Source organism: Electrona antarctica (genome assembly GCF_951216825.1).
Source record: "Electrona antarctica genome assembly, chromosome: 14".
NCBI lineage: Eukaryota > Metazoa > Chordata > Actinopteri > Myctophiformes > Myctophidae > Electrona > Electrona antarctica.
In genome coordinates, this window is record NC_136795.1 from 15207777 (window position 1) to 15232756 (window position 24980).

At 41.9% G+C, this 24980-nt stretch overlaps 3 protein-coding genes across 4 annotated transcripts in view; all 3 read right to left on the reverse strand.

The window, feature by feature from the left end:
- The window catches only part of recql5 (RecQ helicase-like 5), a 28935-nt gene extending 28146 nt beyond the window's left edge, over positions 1-789 (reverse strand). Inside the window, exons 1-2 of the mRNA XM_079520473.1 lie at positions 516-789; positions 155-276 (exon numbers count right to left, since the gene is read on the reverse strand). Of these exons, the coding sequence (XP_079376599.1) occupies positions 155-276; positions 516-630 (237 nt within the window). The 5' untranslated portion in view covers positions 631-789. The remainder of the gene's footprint in view (positions 1-154; positions 277-515) is intronic.
- A 2787-nt stretch (positions 790-3576) lies between these two features.
- Positions 3577-11131, reverse strand: LOC306936507 (butyrophilin subfamily 3 member A1). 2 transcript variants are annotated; one of them, XM_079520044.1, is made up of 10 exons: positions 10986-11131; positions 8886-8967; positions 7619-7717; positions 6072-6173; positions 5581-5712; positions 5052-5189; positions 4873-4924; positions 4757-4783; positions 4610-4636; positions 3577-4506 (listed from the first exon to the last, which is right to left on the reverse strand). In XM_079520044.1, exons 2-10 carry the CDS (start codon positions 8943-8945, stop codon positions 3950-3952), a joined length of 1194 nt encoding a protein of 397 aa, XP_079376170.1. In that variant the 5' UTR covers positions 8946-8967; positions 10986-11131; the 3' UTR covers positions 3577-3949. The 2 variants fall into 2 exon arrangements, with proteins under 2 accessions (XP_079376170.1, XP_079376171.1); XM_079520045.1 differs by having other exon boundaries at positions 8886-8955; positions 10986-11125.
- A 4235-nt stretch (positions 11132-15366) lies between these two features.
- On the reverse strand, positions 15367-24364 carry LOC306936757 (uncharacterized protein). The gene is made up of 5 exons (XM_079520376.1): positions 24182-24364; positions 23261-23370; positions 20300-20374; positions 18221-18391; positions 15367-16008 (listed from the first exon to the last, which is right to left on the reverse strand). Exons 1-5 carry the CDS (start codon positions 24255-24257, stop codon positions 15814-15816), a joined length of 627 nt encoding a protein of 208 aa, XP_079376502.1. The 5' UTR covers positions 24258-24364; the 3' UTR covers positions 15367-15813.
- Positions 24365-24980: the final 616 nt, after the last annotated feature.

Genomic DNA, 24980 nt, shown 5'->3' on the forward strand with positions numbered 1-24980 from the left:
TCTGTGAGTGTACAAATTGGTTCCATTTGTACACTCTCAGAGTTACAGACCCGTAAGTGTCCAATACAAACCCCCTCAGGGTACCCAGAGGGTCCCTGTACCCAACTTTGAGGACCACTGATCTATTTGAATATTGCTCATTTTCGAGACTGACCTGAATGAGTGCAATTAACGGTGAAATAACAAGAGTAATGCCCTTGCCCAACACTGCAGGGAGCTGGTAACAGAGGGATTTCCCTGCTCCAGTAGGCATACATACAAAAACATCCCTCTCTCCTGCAACAGGAGAGAAAAAAAACAAGATTTATTCATTTGCAACACATCCTAAATTCCTCATGCTGACTCATTGTTGCTAGGCTGAGAATGTCACGTTTTGCATATTCACATGAAAATATCCCCTGCCTTTAAAAAAAAAGACTCCAAATGAGTCTTCTTGTTATCTTGAACGATGCTAGACAGCTAACATTTGCTAGCCTAGCCATGTGTAACCTACTTAACTTGTGCAGTCACATTACCTTTGATAACCGCTTTAACAACATCTTCCTGCAGCTTGGATCTGAAACCGTCGAACCCGAAGTGGCTTTTTAGAGCCTGTTTTACGGAGATGGATGTCATCGCTTTATTATTCATTCAAAGTTAAATCCAGCTTAACAACAAACTTCACTCTCGCCGTCGCATGAAGATGACATCACACATCATTCACGTGTGACCAAAAAATATTATTTTGAATGTATATAATATATTTTTATTTTATGTTTTATTTGTTTACGAATTTATAGCAGGGTTGAGTTTTTTTTCCTTGTCTTTCTTATTTTATATTTCCACATTTAATATGAGCCCATAAGACAAGCCACGTGTTCATGTTTTGCGTGGAAAGCCTGGTGAGGCGAGGACGAGGTTATGTTTTGCGAGACTGCAGTGATTGGATAGACCAATTATTTGTTTACAAACATTGGGACTGGGCGCACGGGTGACTGTTTCATGTAATCAATTCCCAACAGATCTCCAAACCTGTTGTTTTGGGGAGCGCTGGTTTCAGTCCATTCAACCTCCTCTTGTGAGTTGGCTAGTGAGATGCACCCTAGGAGACATTTATACTTCAAAGCGCAACAGTACTGCGCACAGAGAACAGCTGATATACAAGCTCACATCGCATCGCAGATGCGACTGTTGTGAGCGTAGAGGTCTGCGTGCGCGACACCTTCGCGGGACGAAGCATAATTTATACTTGATGGACTGCAGGTGCGCGTGCAGCCGTGCACAAATAGGCTCTGCTGCCGTGATCATGAGCGCACCTCCCGTTCTTATGACAGCGACTGGAGGTGTGGTTTTGAGGACAACTGTTTTGAATTGCTATTATTGTTCAAACACAACAGAAACCAATGACTATATATTTCAAGGGCGAGAGATCACAATACAAATCCTAATCATTCTTCCTCCACACTGGGAGAAAAACAGCATCTGAAAGTTTGATGGGGCATTTTTTACGCGTGAGTGCAGTTAGAACTTTTCCATTACATCTTATGAGAGGTGGTGTTATTCTGCTGCCTTTATGCATGTCCAGTATGCAGAAGAGTCTGCGTCTCTCCAGCTCTTTAATTTGTCAGGTGGGTCACCGTACGTGGGTGGCCAGTGCTTCAATGCAGTTTGAGTGTTTATCTGTGTAAATAAAGCAATTGAACACTTTTTAATAACATTTAAAAAAAAAAATACTTTGTCCTTGTTTCAGAGGTAACAAGACAACTCACCCCTTTTCTGTTTTCCTCCCGGAATTTTCCCCAGTGAGGGGTGGGAGAGGCTGGACAGCAGACGGCTGGACTTTGAATTTATCTAACTATAAACTTTCACGGCAGCAGACAGCCTAAGTACAAATATAATTTATGAAAAGCTACTACAGTGAAGTCTGTTCACAGAAGTTGTTGTAGGCTATGTGGGGATTATCTGACGAGGTACCATTTGAGTGGGAAAAATCTTACATATACTAAATAATACTAAATTGTTTATAGGGTCAATATAAGTAAAATAATATAGCCTTTCCACAGGAGTATCTTTTTATATTTGTCCAAAAAGAATACAAACAGCCAATAGCATATTACAAAGTTATCCCCCTCACTGGGGAAAATTCCGGGAGGAAAAACGGGCAAGCACCGGGGTGAGTTGTCTTGTATTCGTTTCAGAGGCTGTATAAGCACCTGTTAGATCCTGTCTCTGGTATAAAATGCTGCAATATTGCAACTGTCATACTGGAAAAGTGTTCGAGTGTGATCATTATTGATTCATTGATATTGCCACAATTTAGCAAATGGTTGGTGCATGCCGAATTATATGCCTTTTGGAGTGAAATTTGGGTACACCTGTGCAGGACAAGTCACCTGTTGAGCGGTGTATGCAGTGGTGTACGGTGTAGCCTGCAGGCTATCTCTAAAATACATTGGAACAGTGGTCACTAAACTTGTACATTTACTGTACCTACTACCTAAACACAATTTTGAGGAACTATTACTGGAGTAGTTGAACCCATTTTCAATACTATTTCCCACTTTATACTTCTACTCCACTACATATCTTATCAGAAGCAAATATTGTACTTTTACTCCACTACAATTTGAAAACTTTATAGTTACTATTACTTTTGGTACTTAAACGTATATCTTGATACCTTTCCTCACATAACATTTCGAACACAGGCCGTTTACTTGTAACAGCATTTTTATTTTGTATTATTGTGGCAAGAGTACTCCTTCCACCACTGCATTAGAAGGCTGTCTAAATTGTCTACAGTCCTCTTCACACGTCACTCCAACATTCATTCTAATTCAGACACGGTCCATGACAGATGTTTTTCTAGCCTCAGCTGTTAACTTTCAGTGACTTTGAGCTGATGGAGCTCAGCTGACCCTCCTGCAGGCTGCCTTTCACTCTGCATGCGGTTCATTTATCATCATGTGTCATGTGTATTTTAAGAGTCTCTGTCAGGACGATTTTGAAATATGATCTAAACACACATCTTTGATAGGCCTAATCTGATAGGCTGATAGGCTCTAATCTGCATTGATGTACTTTTAACCCATTAAGACCCGAGGCGGATTCTTCAAATGTCTTCTAAATCAGTATAGTTCTCATACTTCTCAAGAACTTTCAAACATGTTAACAAAATAACAGCTGTACAAGCTAGCAGCATGGCATGAAGTGTCGAGCTTTGAGCTTGTACATCTGCTATTTTTGAATAGCCAATGCATAAATGTAAAATGACACAGATGCGCTTTCCCTGGTTTTAATGGATGTGACTGGTTCCTAAAGAAAAAGTCCCAGAATTCATAAACCTAACATTAAGATATGTTTGTCATTACTTTATCAAATACACGTTACTTATACACATCACATACATATACTGTAGTACAGTAACTATCTAAATCTCTAAAGTAGTGGAATGCCAAGATGTACAGTTTGTCAAGTGAATGTTGTTTTTTAAGTCATTGCTGCTTCCCATATGCATATTTAATGGTTGTAAAGTTAAATACAAATCCTTCTCTAGTCTAGTCAGTAGCAGACTTGACTAACAGATTGAACAAAAGGTAGGACATTTGCTTTGGTTTATTCATTATTCACAGAGAGAGCATTGTCACTGTAGGATTACTATTGCACATTTCATGACATTAATACTATGTTCTTTCAAATGTATGAAAATACATTATTTGAGCAAAGAGTAGCGCTATAGCTCTAGTGAGGAGATGACAGGAATAATCACATCGTATAGTAGCAGCATTTATGGTGGTCACATAGAATACGGGTAGCTATTCAATAGTGTTATGATGGTCATTTATAGGTAAGGATCTTTGATTACTCCCAGTGACTACATTAATTCACGTTCCTATATAGTATATACGGTATATTGTTATCTAGTGGAGTAGTGAAAGAGAGAGATCACTTGGAAGGAATTGAGAGGAACTCAAGCCCAAAGGCAGACCGTGGGGCAGAGGCAATGAGTCTGCGCCGCCGGTGACTTGATGACGAGATCGTTGATGATCTCCACTGTGCCAAACAAGGGGAACAGCTTCTCGTCAAAGCTCTCATTGTAGGTGTAGATGTGAGAGCGGCTGTCCACGTCGTAGAAGGACAGCTGCTTGTGCTCGTGGTCGAGGAAGACGCCCACCTTGCGGGGGATGAGGCCCGGGGGCAGCGCGGTATAGGGAACCGTCAGGGCTTTGAGCTCGGTTCCCCTCTCCAGGCGCAGCGTCAGGTAACCCGTGTCGGTGTTCAGCGACTTGAAGCCCTTCCTCAGGGCTGATTCTTTGGCCACGCCCAGCCGCCAGTCCCTCTCCCCGACATCCACCTCCCAGTACTGGCGGCCGGAGCTGAAGCCCTCCCGGCCCACGGCGCACCACCACCCGTCGAAGCGCTGATGGAGGTTGGCCAAGTCCTTCCTCTCGTAGCCGCAGCGCATCTTCTTGTCGCCGGAGATCAGCAGGTCAGGGTTGGCTGACTCCAGATCCAGAGTCACGTCCACTGAGGGTGAGAGCAGGGTTAGAGTTATCGGAGTGGTCTAATTCAAATGGCAGCATTATAAAAGAGTTACGGTGTCAAAATCTGACGAAACTAAACGGTTTACCTGTAGCATCTGCGATCCACTCCCATACTGTGAAATCAATAAAAGACATTTAATAATGTGTTTCATTCATCCGAGTGATCCTCCAAGAGGTTCCACGGTAAATTAAATAGATCAAACACCAAATGATGCTCAACTGTACATATTTACCTGCATGAGGAATGTAGCGGGTGGCACCTGAGAGGAGACGGTAACATGTAATTCACTTCATTTTAGATAAAACATTTTCAACATTCCAACTAGCAGAATCAATTTAGTTCACACACCAATTTTATGAGACCTCTGTTTCCAGATAAGCCACTGCAGGGGTATGTTCTCCTGCAAGAGAGTGAAGGAACATGAACAGTACAATTTTGGTCAATCTTAGATTAGGATTTGGTTTTACGTATAAACTGCAGGTCTACACAGCGAGGTCTGGTTATACTGGTGAGATGTGACAACATACCTTCTCTAGGGTCTGTGACATCAAGGTCCACATGACAAGCTCCATGGCAGTCAGCAGGTTGGGCATGCGTCCCCATCGCCAAGCAGACTCCAGATCATTCAGAGCTTTTGCTACAGACTCCCCAGGCCATACACTTTTCTAGAAGGTTTGATCAACATTACATAAGGTCAGGTTTTAACCACATAAACCCTATACATGGGGACCCTATTATGTCATTGAAGTCAAAACATTTCAGAAAGTTTTATATCAGCTATTTTTAGTATAACTAATTGTATTGGTTAAGTGGTTAACTTCACAAACATGATGCAGTCAAACCTACCAACCTACTGTAGGGGCCGTTGATCATGTGTGAAAGTAGTTGGAATAATGAAAAGATGTGAATGAATATTAAGAATTTATTTTTAAAAAGACTAATGATGAGATAACTTGCTGGCCAGATTCCACTATAATTTGATATCATGTTTGGGGCCTCAGAGTTTTAAATCTATGTAGTTAATGGAACAAAGTTGAAAGGCAGACAACGTCCTACCTCAGGCTGGGCTCTCAGGTCTTTGATCCAGGTGAAGATAACCATCTTGGCCAGCTCCACATCTTGCTCGGTAGCTTGATCAAGTTTGCTGCAATCAATCTCTGGCCAGCCATCTGTCTGCATTGGCCTCCTCTACAGACAAAACAATAAGGCTCAAACATACATCTATAATCTATATTTGTATTTAGATTTATCAACAGCAAGTGGTTCTCAAAGTGGGGTCTGACGAGGACCCCCCCAAGGGGTCCTTAGGGTGGGTGATCTTAACAAATATTCTCTTATGGGGGTCCCTGGCTCAATATGGTTTCAAATCTGTGTCCGCAGCCAAATACATATAAATCTTGGGAATCCTTAACATAACAATGTTTGAGAACCACTGAATACAACAGCACAAATGTAGTAAGCCTGTAGCACTTCTATCAAAGTTGATACTGTCATAAATGGAGGCCTATTTCAAAGTGTACGAGAAGTGGGTTATCTCAGACCAGTACCTTGCTCTCCAGCATAGAGGCCCACTCTAAGATGAAGGCCCTGCAGACAGGGGTGGGCCAGATGTCTTCAATGTTCCAGATGTGCTCCAGCACCTCTGACTTCTGTAATGACAGGGTAGAGAAATAAAGAGTAGCTTAACGTTTTGGCAAATAGAAGCAGTACTTACTTACTGGGAAAAGTACTGATTGTTACGTAAAAGTACTGATTTAAAAATGTACTTGAGTAAAAGTACAAAAGATTTGGCATCAAAATGTACTTAAAGTACCAAAAATAAAAGTAGTCATTGTGCAGAATGTCCCGCTTCAAGTTTTCAAAGGTATAAAAAATATTTTGAAAATAGCAGATCTACAACATTAGAATGTGTCGCATAGTGACACATTGTGAGGTTGTAGTGTAGATGGTCCATTTTCAAATGGCCGAAATGAAGTGGTTAATGTATGTTTTGTAATATAATCAAAATCTACAAAGTAAATCAGTAACTAACGTTTTTGAATAAATGTAGTGGGGTAAAAGTACAATAATTGGATCCAAGATGTAGTGGAGTAGAAGTAAAAGTATTGGAAATACTCCAGTAAAGTAAAAGTACCTCAAATATCAAATGTTACTTAATGTTACCACTGAATAGAAGATAAATAAGATAACAGACAAGGAACACTGGTTGTCAACAGAGGGTACAGGGACATTGATATGAAAAGCATCGAGAAGAACTGAGAGAGACCCTTAGCCCACTGGATGATGTGTGCTGATGCTGCCACCTAGAGGCCTGGGACATGCTTAATATATTAAGGTATAACTAAGGTATTTTCTGTGCCTGGAACACTTTGATTTCAGTGGCGTTTTTTTTAACTGATCAAATTCAGCAAAAGTAGCAGATCTACAAGCTTGTGGATCTGTTACGTAACGGTCGATAATTTTGTGTGATGTTGTAGCGTGATTAATTATTAAGTATGGCATTAATTAACGGAAAAACACAAAAAGTTAAAATATCGAGATAGGAGGTTTCTGCCCGACAGCAACGCAAAGTAGGTGTGTAAAGTGCACACGAGAGGTGTGTTAGCTTATTGCAGTGTCTACCTGGCACTAAGTCTGACACAATTATGACATAATGGCCTGATCACATTCATTTGAGATAACCACAATAATTTTTTTGCATAATTGTCCGAATTGTTTCCATTCATCTGTATATAAATTCATCTGTTGAAAAATGTTCATACATTTTCAAACCTTTTCGAAAATAACAGAAATATACTGAGTGAGCTTGTAGATCAGCTATTTCCACTTTATTTTGTATAGAAGTATTAAATTATTAAACATGGCTTTAGTACATCATTTATTTGGATTATTGGTATTGTCAATATTGTATATTTAAGTTATTTCCAAACCTCCCCATGCAAGTTGAGCTTACAAAGCCTAAAAGACAAACAGAAATGCAAAGTTAATTTACATGTTCCAATGTCCAATGCCAAAAACGAAAACGTTATCTTTAATCGCAACTATTCGTAATGACAATGGTCAAGTAAAATGTTCATGATGGTGACTGCCCTACCTGGCACACGCGGCTTAGGTCTTTGGCCAGCTCCACCACAAACAGCTGGTTCTCTTCCAGGGGCACCTTTTTCGCATCAATCGCATTCTTGCGAGACTCCTGTGGGAAAAGTGAGAAAAAGGTTTCTTCGGGATGAAGATAAAGCAGAGCTAGGAGAGAGTAGTCAGCAGAAAGAGACAGAGATTAAAAGGAGGATAATAGTGCTGGGGCTTGCAAGAGCTTCCGACGGTAAAGCTTGATTTGGTGCACGCCGGTGTCGCGTGCCGGATATAGCCGAACTACAAGCTCACAACACGTCACATCACGACACGTTGTGAGCTTGTAGATTAGCTACATTTAAGCATGCGGTCCAACCAGAGAGGAGGAGAGTCACTTGACCTGATCAAAATGCACATCATGCCCTTTTGCAGTCAGGGGAAGAGGTTTCTCTCTCTGAAAAATCGCCTGACTCACCACCTTTATTCATGTCCCCAATGACACTGACAAAAATTGTCATATTAGTCAAACTAGAAATACTGCATCACGGTTATAAGCACTCACCAGTTAACGTTTACATCCGTGTCTGTCCAGACTGATATAGAAAATGTAGCCAGTGAAGTCTTAGTCTTTGAAGGAGTTTAACCATTTACCCCCTCTAGACGTAGTCAACTGGACCTGAGTTGGCTACATGGACCGCTTTTTTCCATCTAAGCCGATCTGCTAACACAGGCTTGCAGATGGGCTATTTTTGGCTAATGTTGCCTCCAGAATATGGATGCTGCGTTTCAAGTGGTTAATGTTTTGTGAGTCATAGTGACCTTCTTGACCTTTGATCAGCTACTTCTAAATCAGTTCATCCTTGAGTCCAAGTGGACTTTGTGCCAAATGTCATGAGATTCCCTCTCAAGGCGTTCACAATTCATCTTTAGGATAAAGGATAAAATGACATATCATGTCATTTTCGAGAGATATTGATATGAGATATCGTGTTTCACAAGGTTGGGACGGATGTTTGAATTTACGCATGCAGTACAGTACAGTACAGTACAGTACAGTACAGTACAGTACAGTACAGTACAGTACTACGGACAGACGGACAACACAAAGACATAATAATGCCTCTCTGATAAGGCTGCCTGCCGGCGGAGGCATTAAAATGCTGTAATGGCAGAACTCTTGTTATTTTAGAAGCTTTCTGACAGCAGCAAATAACACTAGACCGGGTCAGCGTTGGAACGGGTTTGGGATGTGTGGGACTGTGGCACAGGAAAACTTTTGGTACCGGTACCTTAAGCTTGACCGTCATGTTCTTGGCCGGCTCCACCATGAAGTGAAAACACTGCATCATCTTGGCAGGTCTGCAATAGAGTCTTAGAGAGGGGGAGCACGCACACGCACACACACACACACACACACACACACACACACACACACACACACACACACACACACACACACACACACACACACAGAGTTTGACACGGTCCAGATTGCAAGTCACCACTATCCGACAAACAGCATGATCAGGTGGGTCAATCAATTCCACCATTGCATATAGCAGCTTCGATGACCGGAGACCCCCAGGGATCTTTATTAGGCCGCCCCCCGCCCTTTAAACCAAATAGCCGATCTGCTGTTCCCATTGAAAAGCATTAGCAGAATCCACCGCATTGGCAAAAATCAAAGTTCAGTGTGACCACACCCTTATAATAATATTGATATTCTGAAAGTCTTTTCTATTTACTTCCAAAATACCTACCAGCCTTAGTGTTTAAACACCTTTGTCATTACATAAGTGATGGAAAACATACATGGCGACGACACGGTCTAAACCTGTCTACCATCATGTATCAAAGCACAACACAGACCTGTGTGGGGTCACAAAACAAAGGAACAGTGGGGACTTTGAATTCTCAACTATAGTCATTGCCTGGCCTATAAATGATGCACTGACCCAGTTATTCAAGTTACATTATCACTGAGTGAGATAAGGTGTAAAGGAGATCACATTGGGGGACCAAGCAAAGTACCTGGTCCATTATTAACTGGAGAGCACAATCATTACTGAAAGCTTAAACTGCTGGTTCTCAACATGGGGTCTGTGGACCACCATGGGGTCCAAATGGACCTGTATGGCGCTGTATCTCTGAGTGTACAAATGGAACCAAAAGGACCCTTAATGGGTATGTAGTACTCTGTACTGTAATTCTGAGATCCAAATGGACCCTTATGGTCCATTTAGATCCATGTGTACACTCTCCGAGATTAAACACTGAGGATTTCACAGTGTAGATTGGGGTGGGGTCCCAGAGAAAAATATTTTGTATGAAATGGGGGTCCATCCATCCATGGCGTATGGATACCTTGACGTTAAAAAGATTGACTGGCAACCTTATTCAGAAATGTTCACCAACTTCACCCTATAATGACAATTAAAACAGGCCGCACCTGGTAACATGAGTCACGGCTGGCCCTGCGTGGTGCCAAGGCCGCAGTGTAACGTCTCATGTGTCACTAACCAACCAGTGTCAGAGCTTCATATCTCTGTCCCTCTGCCTGTCTCCTCCTCTGCCCTCTCCATCTTTCTCTCTCTTCTTCCTCCCTTTATCTGGTATATTCCGTTTGCTGCCAGCCGTTATATTAGCCTACTGTAGCATGTGTGGGGAATGGATGGCAGTGATGCGATTAGTGGATTATAAGGAAGAGCTTTTAATGTCTTTCCTATCTGTGTAGCCAGAGAGATGATTGGGGGATTGTGTAGGGCAGGCTAAACAGTCAGGAGTGAATGCTCAATGCAACCTCAATGGCAAAATGTTGTTGCTGCGTGCGTTTTTTTCTATGAATAACAGAGAAAAAAGGGGGGGATAAAATAAAATAGATTAAAATATAATATAGCATAAAATAAAAAAGTATTTCCTCCAAATTATTATACAATAAATACAATACGCGTTTAAATAGAATGCCTAGAATTCACGTTAGTAAATCAATCTCTAATCGAACTATTTCTAGTTCATGCATGTTGTATGGTGGGAAAGCATGACTCTGCAACTTGACAGTGAGAATGAATGACCCAGATAGGCCGTTCACTGCGCACAAGGTAAACATATCCTGCTCTGCTGCCGTGTGACTTTGCGGCATTGCTCAGTTTCACTGATGCAGCAGCATTCACCTGCATGACAGTGCACTGCAGCAACATTTTTTTGCACATTATGCATGGTATTCTGTGAACACACTCATGCACTATTTAGGCTTATCTTATATATGTGATGCGTATAGGTAATACATTCATGCACTATTTTATGTGTGATAATAATAAATATTAATGTCCTACGCAAACAATTCAGACGATTGTAGACTTGTAGGCTAGAACATGTGAGTCGCCACCTACCTTTATTAGAAAGACAGTAAAGATCCAGTGATGTCCTCCTCACTGCAACAACAAATCCCCCTTTCGTCCAGTAGTCCAGTAAAAAGTCTTGACTGCGGTGTCTGACCTTGTTTACATACAGGACTTGTTTCGTGCGGTCGGGATCGGGACTGCTCGTTTTTTTCCGCTGTTGGTGTGTTCGGTGGACGAACGGAGCGGCCATGTTTGTGAGGTAACGTTACAAACTCAGCTTCTTCAGATGTAGAAGCTAGGGCCCAAGGGGGGCTCCAAAGAAAAAAGATTAGGAACCACTAGTGGCCAAAAATATAATAATTAAGATACAGGGACTGCTGCTGCAATATATGCATGTTGCATGTATATCAATACGTAGAAATGTAGAAACAGTCTCCCTGTTTCCTGTCTATACCTACTGTCAATAAAGGCATAGCCTCTGTACCAAGGCTTTTATTTTCGTTCGCATTCAACGCATAAAAAGCCCAAAAATAAATCTTCAAAAATTGTCATCAAAATAATATTTTATACCAAAAGTAAAAGTACTCATTAAGCAGAATGTCCCATTTCAAAATGTATAAAAAATATAATTAAAAAAATACAAAAATAATAATAATAATCTACAAGCTCACAATGTAGTCAAAATATATATAGAGTTAAGTGTATGTTTAGTAGCCTAATACAAATCGAAATCTAAAAAGTAACTATTAACAAAAGTTTTCAAAATAATTGTATAGTGGAGTAAAAGTACAATATTCTCCTCAGAGATGTAGTGGAGTAGAAGTAGCTCTAGACTGGATTCCAGGCTAGAGAAGAGATAAAAGTAGGCTATTGAAATTTTTAAATACTCCACCAAAGTATTGAAAAAGAAAAACCTCAAAATTGTACAGTACTTGAGTAAATGTACTTAGTTACTACACCACCGTTTAAATGCCAGTCAGGGTGTGAAGACAGAATGACAGAGTGTGAAGACACTTCATATTGATTTTGGCCACAAGACATTCAGTGAAAACATTCTTGACAAGTTTTCAGACAGGGGCTGTTAGATGTGGCAACATGTGGCAACCCAATTAGACAGTGATGTTTGACATGATGAAAAGAGCTGACCAAGCCCCCCCTCTCTTTCACTGTTTCTATTTCAATAGATCAAATGGTCCATGTCCTAATCAGGCAGTCTTTTACTTGCTCGATGGATTAGCAAAGAGCTTCCATCTGTCAGCTAGACAATGTTGACACTGCAGGAAGGTCATTGATATAAAGGAGGAAAAGAAAGTCTGTCAACATTTGTGTGCTGTTGCACCAAATACACAGTGGTGTAAAGTAAGTACTGTACTTCAGTACACTTTTGAGAAAATGTTACTTTAGTGGAGACTGTGGAGTATTTCCAATATTCAATATCTTTACTTCTACTCCACTACTAGAGGCAAATAGCAGGCCTAGTATTTTTTACTCCACTGCAATCATTTGAAAACTTTAAAAATAAATCGATTATAATTACAAAACATGAATCACAATTTAAAAATATTTGTATTTGTTTGTGGTTAAGTGTGTAATAAGTCATAGAACATAGAATTAGTTTATGATGCACTGATCGGTTGGCACTTTTTAATTTTGTTGTACTTGTTGCAATGACAATAAAGATCTTACTGTTAGATAACAGACAATAGAACAGTGTCCTCACTGTTGCAATTTGCTAACTTTTTTTTTTATACTAAAACTAACTAATTAGCTAAACAAAAATATACAGCAGTGTGTGTGTGTGTGTGTGTGTGTGTGTGTGTGTGTGTGTGTGTGTGTGTGTGTGTGTGTGTGTGTGTGTGTGTGTGCGTGTGTGTGTGTGTGTGTGTGTCCATTTGCATTTGGAGGGGATTGCATACCTGTATAAGTCTCTACAGGCAGAATGATTTCTTCACACTGAGGTGACTCAGCTCAGCTGCATCACGCATGCACGCACACACACACACACACACACACACACACACACACACACACACACACACACACACACACACACACACACACACACACTCTCTCTCTCTCTCTCCCTCTCTCTCTTGAGTCTCTTCCAAGTGCAGCACACAAACAAATGCATTCATTAATTTATTTTTCTGTATCATGATTGAATGGTAACAATTGTGCACGTAAATTGACATGATAGGCTATAGCGTGTGTGCATAGGTCACAAAATATAACTCTGTGCTTTGTGACAGCCAGGAAACAGGTCTTGGTATTTCACAAGTGGTTTCATTCCTCTTTCACTTCATGACATGCTCTTTCAAGCTTGTACTGCTATACGAGGGAATGAAATGTTAATTTGGGCAAGGCCAAGCCACTCTTACTGTAAACATTTTACTAGGGAACAGTCATGGAAAGTAACTATTAAAGTACATTTACTCAAGTATTGTAGGCCTACTAAAGCACCGTTTCCCAAACAGTGGCACGTATTTTTTGTTTACTACCCATTTTTTTACCAGAGGCTATCAGATATTTCAGAAACATTAAAGTAAATGATGATGATGATGATGAATTTCATGAATTTAAAATAATAAAAAAATCTAAGAAATTCCAAATAGCAGATCTTCAAGCTCACAACGTATCGCAACACGCTGTGAGCTTGTAGATCATGCTATTCTTTTCTTATTTAATTTTTATCCCACGATTTTATAACCCATTTTTCACCCCTGTGTCAATTATCTAATGTGATCCTGGGCTCTACACACCCTCCGCCAACTGGTTGGACGTAGCGCGTGGAAGGAACACGTTATTCCAACCAGTTCCTTTCCCCTCCATCAGGCACCAAGGCTGTCCAGGGGGAGGCAGTTTAGAGACCAGGATTACTGCATGTTTTTTGTGAGGGTACCTACCCTAGGGGACACGGGGAGAACATGCAAACTCCACACAGAAAGGCCCTTTCGCCAACCCCGCCTGGGTATAGGCACTGATGACGCGGAGGAGAGGACACGCCGCCAGCGCCCACAGCGTCCCGAGCGGGAATCAAACCCAGGACCTTCTAGCTGTGAGGCGACAGCACTACCAACTGTGCCACCGTGCCCTGGATCTGCTATTTTCAGATCAGGTCCTGGAGAGATGAAATTTCTCTTTTGGTCTCGAGCAAAAACAAAAAGCACCACCTCGGTAATTATGTTTTAGGTGTTCACGCACAAAGGGCTGAAACCCTATTGTTTTTGTGCTTATTTTTCTCCTTCAGCCGTGTGATACCAGTGGTTCTCAAACCTTTTCATGTCAAGGACCGCTAAATTTATATGCATTTGGCCACAGTCCACCATCTGAAATATTTTGTGCCAAGGACTCCCATAAAAGATTTATGTTGTTAAAATGTTTCCAAAATATTCCAAAATATTCCACATTTGTTTTTCAAGATTTTGGGAAAATTGGGAAAATAGTAGATCTACAAGCTCACAACGCATTGCAATGCGACGCACTGGTAGGGGTTAGGGGTTTGTGCACTTGCGTAATGTTGTCCCCCCCCATCTGTTATGTATTTCTATTACGGTATATTTTTTTGTCACTGATGTTTTGTGTGTGGCTGCAGCAGGGAGTGGACAATAAAATTTACCTTGACCTTTCAGAACCGTATACAACACTTTTGAACCATGTGTGTCAAATTATTTTGAAATCACCCAATAGGCCTAAGGGGTCTTTTCCAAAGACGTGCACAGGCTTGACGTAAATCAGTTAGTTTGCCCAAACATTACCAAACTAGGTAGATAATACCGGTATGTTTAAGCTGCCTAAACATGTCCCCAATGTGTTTTGAAATTGAACAGTATTGCATGGCCCGGCAGAGATTTGGCCATAAATGAATGAAGTTGAACATCTGTTTTGATCGTCATAATTAACACATAATATTTGAGTTATATTTAATACAGGTGTCAGAAACTGTCAAAGTCAGAGACCCTTCCCAGCTTTCAACTTCTAACAATATGTTGGCTTGAACTCCTGAATCGCCACGTTGTAGCTATATTTGTAGGTAGTTTTAACAAGTTGAACCTCATGCAGCAGCTTTCCAGTCCCAGCCAGTGACTCATTAACACAATTCTTTATTAAATAAGTTACAGATGTGCCTCCAGCTTAGCCGGGCACTCGGCCACAAACACGATTGGCCGTGTACACAGGGTTATCAAAGTCCTCCCCCGACCAACAGCAGCGGTTGGCAATGACAGTGACTATACACATGGCATAACGACTAAAAACGACAACAAAAGAAGGTCACTGGTGGTGTCAGATGATGTCACAACAACTTAATCACAGTATAAAACCCTTGCTAAGCTCAATTCCTGGCTCAGAGATAGCAGAGGCAAAAAAAGGGAACCCATTGTTGCCATAACACAGTATAATCGACATAACATTACATTTACTTCAAAGTCACTTAAAAGTGAACAGAAATCACTTAAGTTTATAATTTATATGTTTCCTAAACATACAATCCTTGTCATTACCATCTTGTTCTTGTTGATGACAGATGTACCAGCCAGCTCAGATAGAGATGGTCAAGTGTGAATGGATTCCCTTTTCAGTGGTAAAAAACAGTCAAGTGTTAAACTCCTCCGTAGTAGGAAGATTTGTTTGAACATTCAAAGTTGTCAACTATGACTCGTCATCAAACGTTGATAGGTGTGCAACACATCTTTGGCAACACTTTTGGACAATCCTGCTGACGAGAGGTCTCTAGATCAGCTTGTATATTGAAGTTAAGAAGCATCCCAGCTCCAATCAGTCTAGGTAATCTCTCATTCATATTGGAACTTCACGTAAATGAAGATACACAACATTTGGCAGATTTGACCGAACAAATATGTGTCTAGTGCTGATTGGATCACACAGGGAGAACAGTGCTGTGGGCATCATCGTTGGTGGTGCATTGAAAAGGTGAGTCGGTGTGCGTGCAGGGCTCTGTGTCCAGTGGCGTTGGATAGATGTACTGGGGATAGGAGATGTCCAGAGGAGATGCAAGGATGTCGTATGGAACCTCCACAGACTGCCGCATACTCTCCTCATACGTTGGTGGTGGCTGTGAGAAAGACAGAAAGAGACAGGGAGATATTGTAAAGATTGAATAGGGACGAGGCGAAAACATGATTTATGGTGATGCCAAAAATAGGTGATCTACAGGCTCACATCACGGCACGTTGTGAGCTTGTAGATCTTGAAGAGCTTGCTATCTTCGGCTTGCAACACTATTGTATGATGGCGTATTAATTCAGAATAAAGGGTTCCGTCAGTGCAAGGCTTTTTTGACTGGATGGTTTTAGGGGAGAAACAATTCATCGAATAATTGATTAACCGATTGTCCGAATATTAATCATCAAAATCTAGCAATCAATTTAGTGATGGTTTGTGTAAAAAATTTCTAATATGTGCTGTTTAAAACTTGGTCAAAGTGTGCATGCTTGTCTTTGTTTTAACTTCCTTACTACATTAGAGAATAAAAATCTATGTTTTTGAGTGCTGGGTAAACAAACGCAGCACAAAGAGACACTTTGTGAGCTTGTAGATCTGCTAAATTCCAATCTATTTTCTCTTTTGGGTCTTGAGCTAAAACGTTTGGGAACTACTGCTCTAAGGTATCTATTAAAGGAAACTTTGACCTTCAGCAGATTTATCCAGTACAATAATCAGCAACGAGTATTGGCAAAACACAGCTGACCGTAGCTCACTTTCAGTTAATGTAGCTAATAATATACTCATTGACTCACTTTGAGTCTCCCACACCACAAGTAACCACTTTACGTGACAGGAATAGAACTGCAAAGCTTCAGGACAGTGACTAGTTAGTTTTGTACGGGATGGCAAGAATAGAAAACGGCATATAGCCCGCTAAATAGATAATGTTCTCACTGAGATTAGCCCTGTCCCGGATGAATGTTGCACAGAGAGCGCGCTGGCTGATACACGATATCTAAAGTGGAATATAATTGGAACATGTTTGTATTTACATTACTGATTAATCCGTCTTCAAACTGGCTGCCTGGAACATGTGCTTCAAGGCCGCATTAATCCATATCTCCCTGATCCCATCAGGCAGATGCACACTCTCTGACTGAGTCCCCTTATCTTTTAATTGCTTGGGGCCCTCAGGCAACAGATCCCCCCCTTGTCCGATGTGAAAGCCACACACGTACTGGGCCACAAAGTTTTACAACTGTCCTGCTCCAGGTCACAGAACACACAGGGGGCAATTAAGGGAAGACTCCCACCACAGCCTGGGGGAGGTAGGATGCTGACAGGATGAGTGGGGTGTGTGTGTGTGTGTGTGTGTGTGTGTGTGTGTGTGTGTGTGTGTGTGTGTGTGTGTGTGTGTGTGTGTGTGTGTGTGTGTGTGTGTGTGTGTGTGTGTGTGTGTGTGTGTGTGTGTGTGTGTGTGTGTGTGTGTGTGTGTGTGTGTGTGTGTGAGTGAGTGAGTGAGTGAGTGAGTGAGTGTGTGCGTGTGTATGTGCTCGCGCGTGCGTGCGCGTGAAAGAAATGGTCACTCATGCTACTGGCTGTTTAATTAAGGAAAGGGTGCACAAAGCTGCATTCTAAAGGGTCTGTTTGCAGTCAGGATGCAGACTTTAATTATGTTTGATGTGCCTTTTTCTCATTACCTTGTTTGCTCGAGCGTTGCGCAAGTCAAAAGCTCAGCGAAATATCAACACGGTGAAAAAAAAGAAAGAAGCGCCTTGAAAAGCGCCCACCGGCCCAAGTGGACAGGTGATGAGCAGATAGCACATCCTGTTTACAATGCCCTGAAAGCAGCCTAATCTTTGAATAAGCTCTTGTAATAATATTGTGCGACAGCATGGTCATAATAATGGTCATAATAGAGACGCCCCAACTTGAATGATCTCCCATTATTACTAAGGATGAGGGGTCTCATAATAAGGCGAGATTATGCTGTGGGACAGGTTGCTTTGAAGTTTAACCACTTAAGCCTGATATGTTCTTTGTCGTATGTCACAGTGTGGCGTGGAGAACATTGCCAACGAGTCATGGTGCGTTGTAGATTTGCTCTTTTCAAAACATTTTGAAAATGCTTGACTTTTTTGTGGTTGTTGTGCAAAATGTGGACGCCAGGTTGAACGGGGCTGATGGGAATACAGTGTCGTCCATATTTCTCCCCTTTTACACTGAAGACCATAGAAAGACCAGCTGAAACGCTGCATTGTCTTGTCCGTTATGAGCTCGGACCGCATGGGGCACACAAATTGCCATGACAAGGTCGTAGTCCCCATAATATACCCTACCTCCATAATAATGGGTCCATTGAGACCAAAGCGGTCCGCGATCATCATGTGGATCTGCCTCTGGCGGTCTTTCTTCCTGACGCTCTCGTAAGAGGGCAGCCTCGGCAGGGGCCCCTCCACGGAAGGCAGGCTGTAGCTGGAGGGCCCGCCGACGTAGAACAGCTGACCTGCCTGTGAGAAAGGAGAGGACATGCCAGGGAAATGGCGGGATTGTGAGCGAGGCGGAACACAATTTGATACTAGATCTGTAGTATCAAAGTTTTTTCTTTTCTTTTTTTTTTTAGACAGACACTGTGTTTACTTGACCGCAAATTCTAAGGATGTTATTTAGATAGCATGTTGTTTAGACAGATGCTATAGGCTTGATGTTTACGTAGTATCCTAGTTTGAAGCCCTCAATTGTTTTTCTTTGCACTCTAATTATGTGCCATTCACTCCAATTACAGCTACCATTTCTCCTCTCGTTTGTTGATTAGGGTTCATGTCATTTACTCAGATCTTGCTCTTGTAAGTCACTCCCGTTTAAAAGCCTCTGATACGTGCCTAAGTGGTAAATTGTAAAATGGCAAGGGCTTGTCACTTTGAACTGTTGGCTCTGAATCTAGTCAAACCACTAGCATTCTCATGCAGGGGACGCCTGTGTTCGTACATATCTTTAAATCACTCAATGGTTTAAGGCCAAAATAGACGGTATGCCGGGACTGGTCAATTGTTCCCACTTTTGATCAGTTTAACCACTTAAAGGGATAGTTCAGATTTTTTGAACTTAAGTTGTATGAAATACTTGCCATTAATATAGTGGTTGCAACTGTATTAATTGATTGCCCGAGTCCTGTGGTGGGAGTTCTGCTCTGGTTTTGGTGAAATATCAAGTAGTTCCGGTCATTTTGTGGGGGGCACTGGGGGCCACGCAGTAAAAGTAAATGAATCCACAAAACTAACGTAATTTGTATTGTTGACCTATTTCTAAAATATTAGTGCAACTTCCGTTCTTTTTTTACCCCTCTATCACACAGAACTATGTTTTTTGTGTCCATATCACTACGCCCAAAAATAGTTCCATGTGATAGAGGGGTCAAAGTTGAACGAAAGTCGCGCTAATATTTTAGAAATAGGTCAACAATACAAATTACGTTCGTTTTGTGGATTCATTTACTTTTACTGCGTGGTCCCAGTGCCCCCCACAAAATGACCGGAACTACTTAATATTGACCAAAACCAGAGCAGAACTCCCACCATGGGACTCGGGCAATCAATTAATACAGTTGCAACCACTATATTAATGGCAAGTATTTCATACAACTTAAGTTCAAAAAATCTGAACTATCCCTTTAAGGCCTACTGTATATACTTTGTTGTATGACAAGTAACATAAATAGCAGATCTACAAGCGAAGCATTGTAAGCTTGTAGATCTGATATATTCACTATTTTGTGAAAGTGAAACATTTAGAAAATATTGATAAATGTGGCCAAAAGGGATGCCAAAACATGGTGAGGCAGCATTTAGTTAGGCCACACATAGCTGGAACAAACTTCCACAGGATGACTACATTTAAATCCAGGCTAAACACTTTGATGTTCTCCACTGAGTTTTACCAAAAGATTTCAGCTTACATCTGTTTCTTTGATTGATTCATAGATCTTGTTTTTTACAACTCTTTATGCCTTATGTAATGCACATGAATGAATTGCCTTTGTGTATGAAATATGCCTTACAGTGCAAATATGCCTTTGTTGACTGTGTTTGCCTAATGCAGTATTGTACAAGGTGGCGAGGACTGTATCTGGCCCAGTGTATGCATTTGATTAGCCTTAACACCGGGAAAGCATCTGTCATTTTAGACTTTTTTGTGTTGGCTATTCAAAAATAGCAGATAAGATAATATTAAAGTACATCTGCTATTTTTGAACATTTATGAAAGATCTTGAAAGTGTGAGAAGGCATTTTGTAGAATCGGCCTCAGGTCTTAATGGGTTAGTTAGGGAAAGCTTGTTGTTGCCGTGGCTGATAGCAGGTACGGTACGGCTGCTGTTAGCTAGGTGAGGTAAGCTACTACACAACCCAGGGCTCTCTTACCTGAGTGTTGTTGTCATTGATGTGAGTTGAGTCCACCAGTGTCTGTCTGCTGTTGTAGTACTGAGGATGAGCCTCCTGGATGAACAAACACATGACAACAATGAGCACGTCAGCTGCATGAGTTCAAAGGATGTCACTTCTCAACTATAAAATATAACAGCACTGTAAACAGACAGTGGGGAAAAGGCGGATGTCAAGGCTCTGTTTCCCTTCATTTCTATCTACCTGCAACTTGCACCACTTTAAAACGGCAATTAGTCCGAAAATCCACTAATTTCAGCTTAAGTGGACAAATTTCATGCCCTATTTGACCACTATGGACACTGACTTGTTTAGCAATAACATAAATTATCCAGCCAGTGAGACGGCCACCCATAAATTATCCAGCCAATGAGACGGCCACCCTTTCCATGCCCCCCCAGACCGACCCCTTCTTAAACAAGGCCCACGCTAGGGTCCCACTGTAAAGGGTACTAGATCCTTTAAATAAAAATAAAAAGAGTCTTGCCGGAAAACTAGGTGATGGCGTTGGCTTAAATGAGCATCCTTTGTGTGGAGAACAATGTAGTGTCCCACTGTGACTGCAGGATCCCTAGGCAACCAAACACACAGCGAAGCCTTTTCTACATCTCTCTTCCCCTTGTAACTACAGCGGGTTCCTCTTAACGAGCACGCTCCACTACACATTATGGCCTCATACGTCACTTGCGGCGGTGTTACAATAAAGTCAATTTGTCGTCAGACTAAAAGCCGGACCACCATGATGTAATGGGGCGTCGCGTCAGGACCACAGCCGGTGAATTACAGAGGAGAGATGCCTCGAGCAAGAATCACCGATAGCAACAGCAAACATTTATCACTATCAAAGATATCGGGGAATATCACTTTCCCAGGCCGGAGTAAACAATGACATCACTCAAAACGTGGAGTTACGCACTCTATTGACCTTTGCCATAACCCTTACATCATGTGACAGAGAGAGACGGGACAGAAAAGGTGATGTCAAAGGTCACCTTCCCCTTGCCGGTTTGCACTTTTAAGGGAGCAAAGACGTCATCAGGAGAGAAAGAAAAAAAAGAAGAAGAGAGAGAGACGTCCTTTTGTCTCCTGCCACTGATTCAGCCAGTGTGAAAAAGCACAACCGTGTAAAATCAGAGTTGAAGTCGGGGGAGGACCCCTTCGGCACTAGGCCTTTTTTTCCACAGCCGCAGCCTAAAGGAGAACCATTGTCCCTTGTGTCCCCTGTGTCCCCAACACCCACAGTGGGGTCTGGGCCACTATTCATGGTGCAAACTGAAGCAGGGAGAGCTATGTGGTTACAAAGTCGTCAGAAGACACGTTAACGCTCCCTATGGGGACACGATGAAAGACACTCGCTTTCATGTGGATTCACGTGTTCGTTCCCTCGCACCCCCTTCACCTTCTGGCCTAACCTTTCCCTGCCCAACCATGCACCCAAATCAATGACAACATTCACTTTCAGGCAGCAATCTGAAATAAATGAATTACTGTGCACCAAATGACAACAAGCTGAGGCTGTGTGACCCAACACCTTCTCACCCCGAGGGCTCCCTAGTCCCTGAGGCTGAGGCTAGTCCCTAGTCCCTGAGGCTGAGGCTAGTCCCTAGTCCCTGAGGCTGAGGCTAGTCCCTAGTCCCTAGTCCCTGAGGCTGTGTGACCCAACACCTTCTCACCCCGAGGGCTCCCTGAGGCCATGCATGCAGCCTACACAGCGCTGGTTCTCAAGCTTTGAAATTGCAAGAACCTCCAGGTTAGTCCAGGGACCCCCATACCTCAGAGAATGTACAAATGGAAACAGATGTACAGTCCCATAAGCATATAAGGGTCCATTTGGTTCCTAACTATCACTCATTTAGCTTACCCTCTGGAACCCCTGGGGGTCCCCGGACCCCACTTTGAGAACCACTAGCCAGCAGTAGACAGTAGGTTCAGACATGGCTTGTTGGGATTCTGTTATTTGCCACCATGCCACGTACACTACAGTAAGTAGGCTATGGGTGAAAGTAAACATTTTAAACAGGTCAACATGGCCAATATGTAGCAGTTAAACAAGGTGACGACATAACATTTCCAACAACAAGACCCTGACCAAACGTAACTTCCTGTCCACGAGGGGGGGGGGGGGGGGGGTATGACGTCATGTCCCTGCACTCTGAAGATAACACTAAACTAAACTTCCCCCCAGGGTCCAGCGGAGGTGGGACATAAGCCAGGATGAGGAAGTACAGAGGACGGGTGGTATAGCAAGTCAAGAGGTACCCCCATGTGGAGAGTTTACATTTCCTCTGCACTGTTTCCTGCAGCTCTATCACCGTAATAACAGCAAACTGTTATTTGTTCCTCCTTCAGAAAATAAACTTCTAATGATCTGTTTCTTAATCTGCAGTGCCAAATGTATGATTGTGTTGATGTGTGTATTTATGTTGGTGCTGAATCCATAACGATGTCCGTTCCCAGTGCTAATTTTGTCCAAATCCATTAGAGTTAGTGCTGCACTCTGAGATATTTCTGGAGGCCAGAAAAACAGGCAAATCCATGCCCTGACAATGATCATATCAAGTTTATTCTAGTCCTCCCATTGCAATGCAAATTAAATCTGACACTTCTTGACCACTTAAGCCCTATTTGATACTTGGTCGCACGATGGTGTCATGACGACGTGACACAATGTGAGCTTGTAGATCTGCTATTTGATTTGGGAAATGTTTGACTATAGTGACAAGTCCAAAAAGACATTTGTACTACGTTACTTGTGTGTCTTGTATTTTAAATGGAAAAAATCAATAATGTTAAGGTTTTGGTTCCCATATGGTCTAATCTGTCCTGCTGATATCAAACCAAAACTCAGGGGTTTGAAACTCATATCAAGTAACACTTTCTCATGTTAGTATCAGGTATGGATTGAAAGCATTATAGTAGTAAAATAGAGTGTTTACTCACCATATCTCCATGTGACTCCTGATAGAAGCGGACTTTGCAGCACTGAGGATCTTTACGGTAGATAATGGACAGTAGTGCCACCATCACCGCAAAGAAGATCAGAGAAGAGACTGAAATAAAGTGAGAAGATAATGTGTTAATCACTTTTTAATCAGGCTTCAAGTCTTTCGGCAGTTTGTTTGTTTAGAAGTACTATGACATCAAATAGTTTTTGGACTGTTTGGTTAATCTAGATAAAGCATTTATTTTATTTAGAATGCTAAATGTTAAGGTGCATATAGGCCATGTCACAGACACAGCACTGTGAGATGGTGATTTTTATTCTTTTTTTGTTTGTCTACACACACACACACACACACACACACACAATCTTAAGTGAAATGTAATTGCTCTCCTGATTCAGAGAGCTGTGTTTGGAACTCAGAGATAGTCTTTCTTCTTGTAGCATTTAATACACAGCAAAATAATCTGTGTTAATTTAACTCTAGCCTCTCTCTCTCTCTCTCTCACACACACACACACAAATGGACACAAATGGACCATTTGTCATCTTGTGTCAATTGTGACACTCTGACTCTTTCAAATGAACGCTATGGATTTTTTCGTGTGAAGTGAAGTGTCACTGTCCCAGTCTTGTTTCCCAAGCAGCTCATCCGTTTTACAATTTGGTTGGATAGAATAATAACTACCTAGTAACAAACTAACTATTAAAGTAGCCAGCCTATATGCCTACTTTCAACTTTGTATATATTGTTCACCTTTTCACTCTGATTTCAATTCGCAGAAACAGCTGTCCATATAGGCTAAACGCTAAAGCAATAACATGCAGCATATATTGGTTGATACCATATTCCCGTGTAAGCTCTTAATGGCTCTTTCGTGGAAAATGTAATATTTTCAGAGCTTAAAGGCTTAACTTACATGATGCCACGATCACAGTGAGTTGATCCGATGTCAGCAGTGAGGAGGGGATGGCTGGACTTGCTGTGGTAGACATTTCTGTAAAGACTATTCCCTTTAATCCTCCTGAACTCAGCAGCCAAAAAGCTTCTCATCATCATCTCATATTATTATTCACGAGGAACGGAGACCCGACCAGTCCATCTTCATCTGTCCTCTTCCAAACAATGTGTGACACACTTTACAGCACAGTAGCCTACAGAATACAGATGTGTGCGCTCTCCTCCTAGTCGACTGAGCCAAACTCTCCACAACACAACATGCTGCTGCTGTATTTGAGTGCTGGAGTGGAGGAGGACTGTCGCTCAGTGACGTCGCTCAGCGCAGGACCTGTTTGGTTTAGAGATCTGTAGCAACCAAGGGCGCAAGAGTCCACATGACTGACTGCTTAGTGCTTACTTAGGCTAATTGACTTAGATTGTTTTTCCTCGATCGGCCGCCTCGGGTAAAAATGATTTTTTTTCTCCTTAGTCCTTTGGCTGCCTCGGGTAGAAATCTATTCTGTTTTTCTGTACACATGAAGTTGACACTTCTGATTTGAAATTCCTCACTTCTCAGATGTTAACAGAGCGGTAACAAATAACAATCCACAACATATGCCCTTTCAACAGCCAAGCAAGCATATTCAGCGTTCAGAATTTAACAAAATGTGTTTTTTGTGTGCAGTTTGTGACGTCACTGGCGTGATGAGGTGCGAGGTGACATCGCAGTGCTGGTTGGAGATGGCAGTTACTGGCAGATGGACACGTACATTAGCTTA

Excerpts from the sequence above, each read along its gene's own strand:
- LOC306936507 (XM_079520044.1), bottom strand. The coding sequence starts at position 8,945 with ATGATGCAGTGTTTTCACTTCATGGTGGAGCCGGCCAAGAACATGACG. Across the intron at positions 4,784-4,872 it reads ACAGAGGTCTCATAAAATTG|GTGCCACCCGCTACATTCCT; the intron begins GTGTGTGAACTA and ends GTCTCCTCTCAG. Across the intron at positions 4,637-4,756 it reads CCGCTACATTCCTCATGCAG|TATGGGAGTGGATCGCAGAT; the intron begins GTAAATATGTAC and ends TTGATTTCACAG.
- LOC306936757 (XM_079520376.1), bottom strand. The coding sequence starts at position 24,257 with ATGTCTACCACAGCAAGTCCAGCCATCCCCTCCTCACTGCTGACATCG. Across the intron at positions 23,371-24,181 it reads CACTGTGATCGTGGCATCAT|TCTCTTCTCTGATCTTCTTT; the intron begins GTAAGTTAAGCC and ends ACTTTATTTCAG. Across the intron at positions 16,009-18,220 it reads ATGGACCCATTATTATGGAG|CCACCACCAACGTATGAGGA; the intron begins GTAGGGTATATT and ends TCTTTCTCACAG.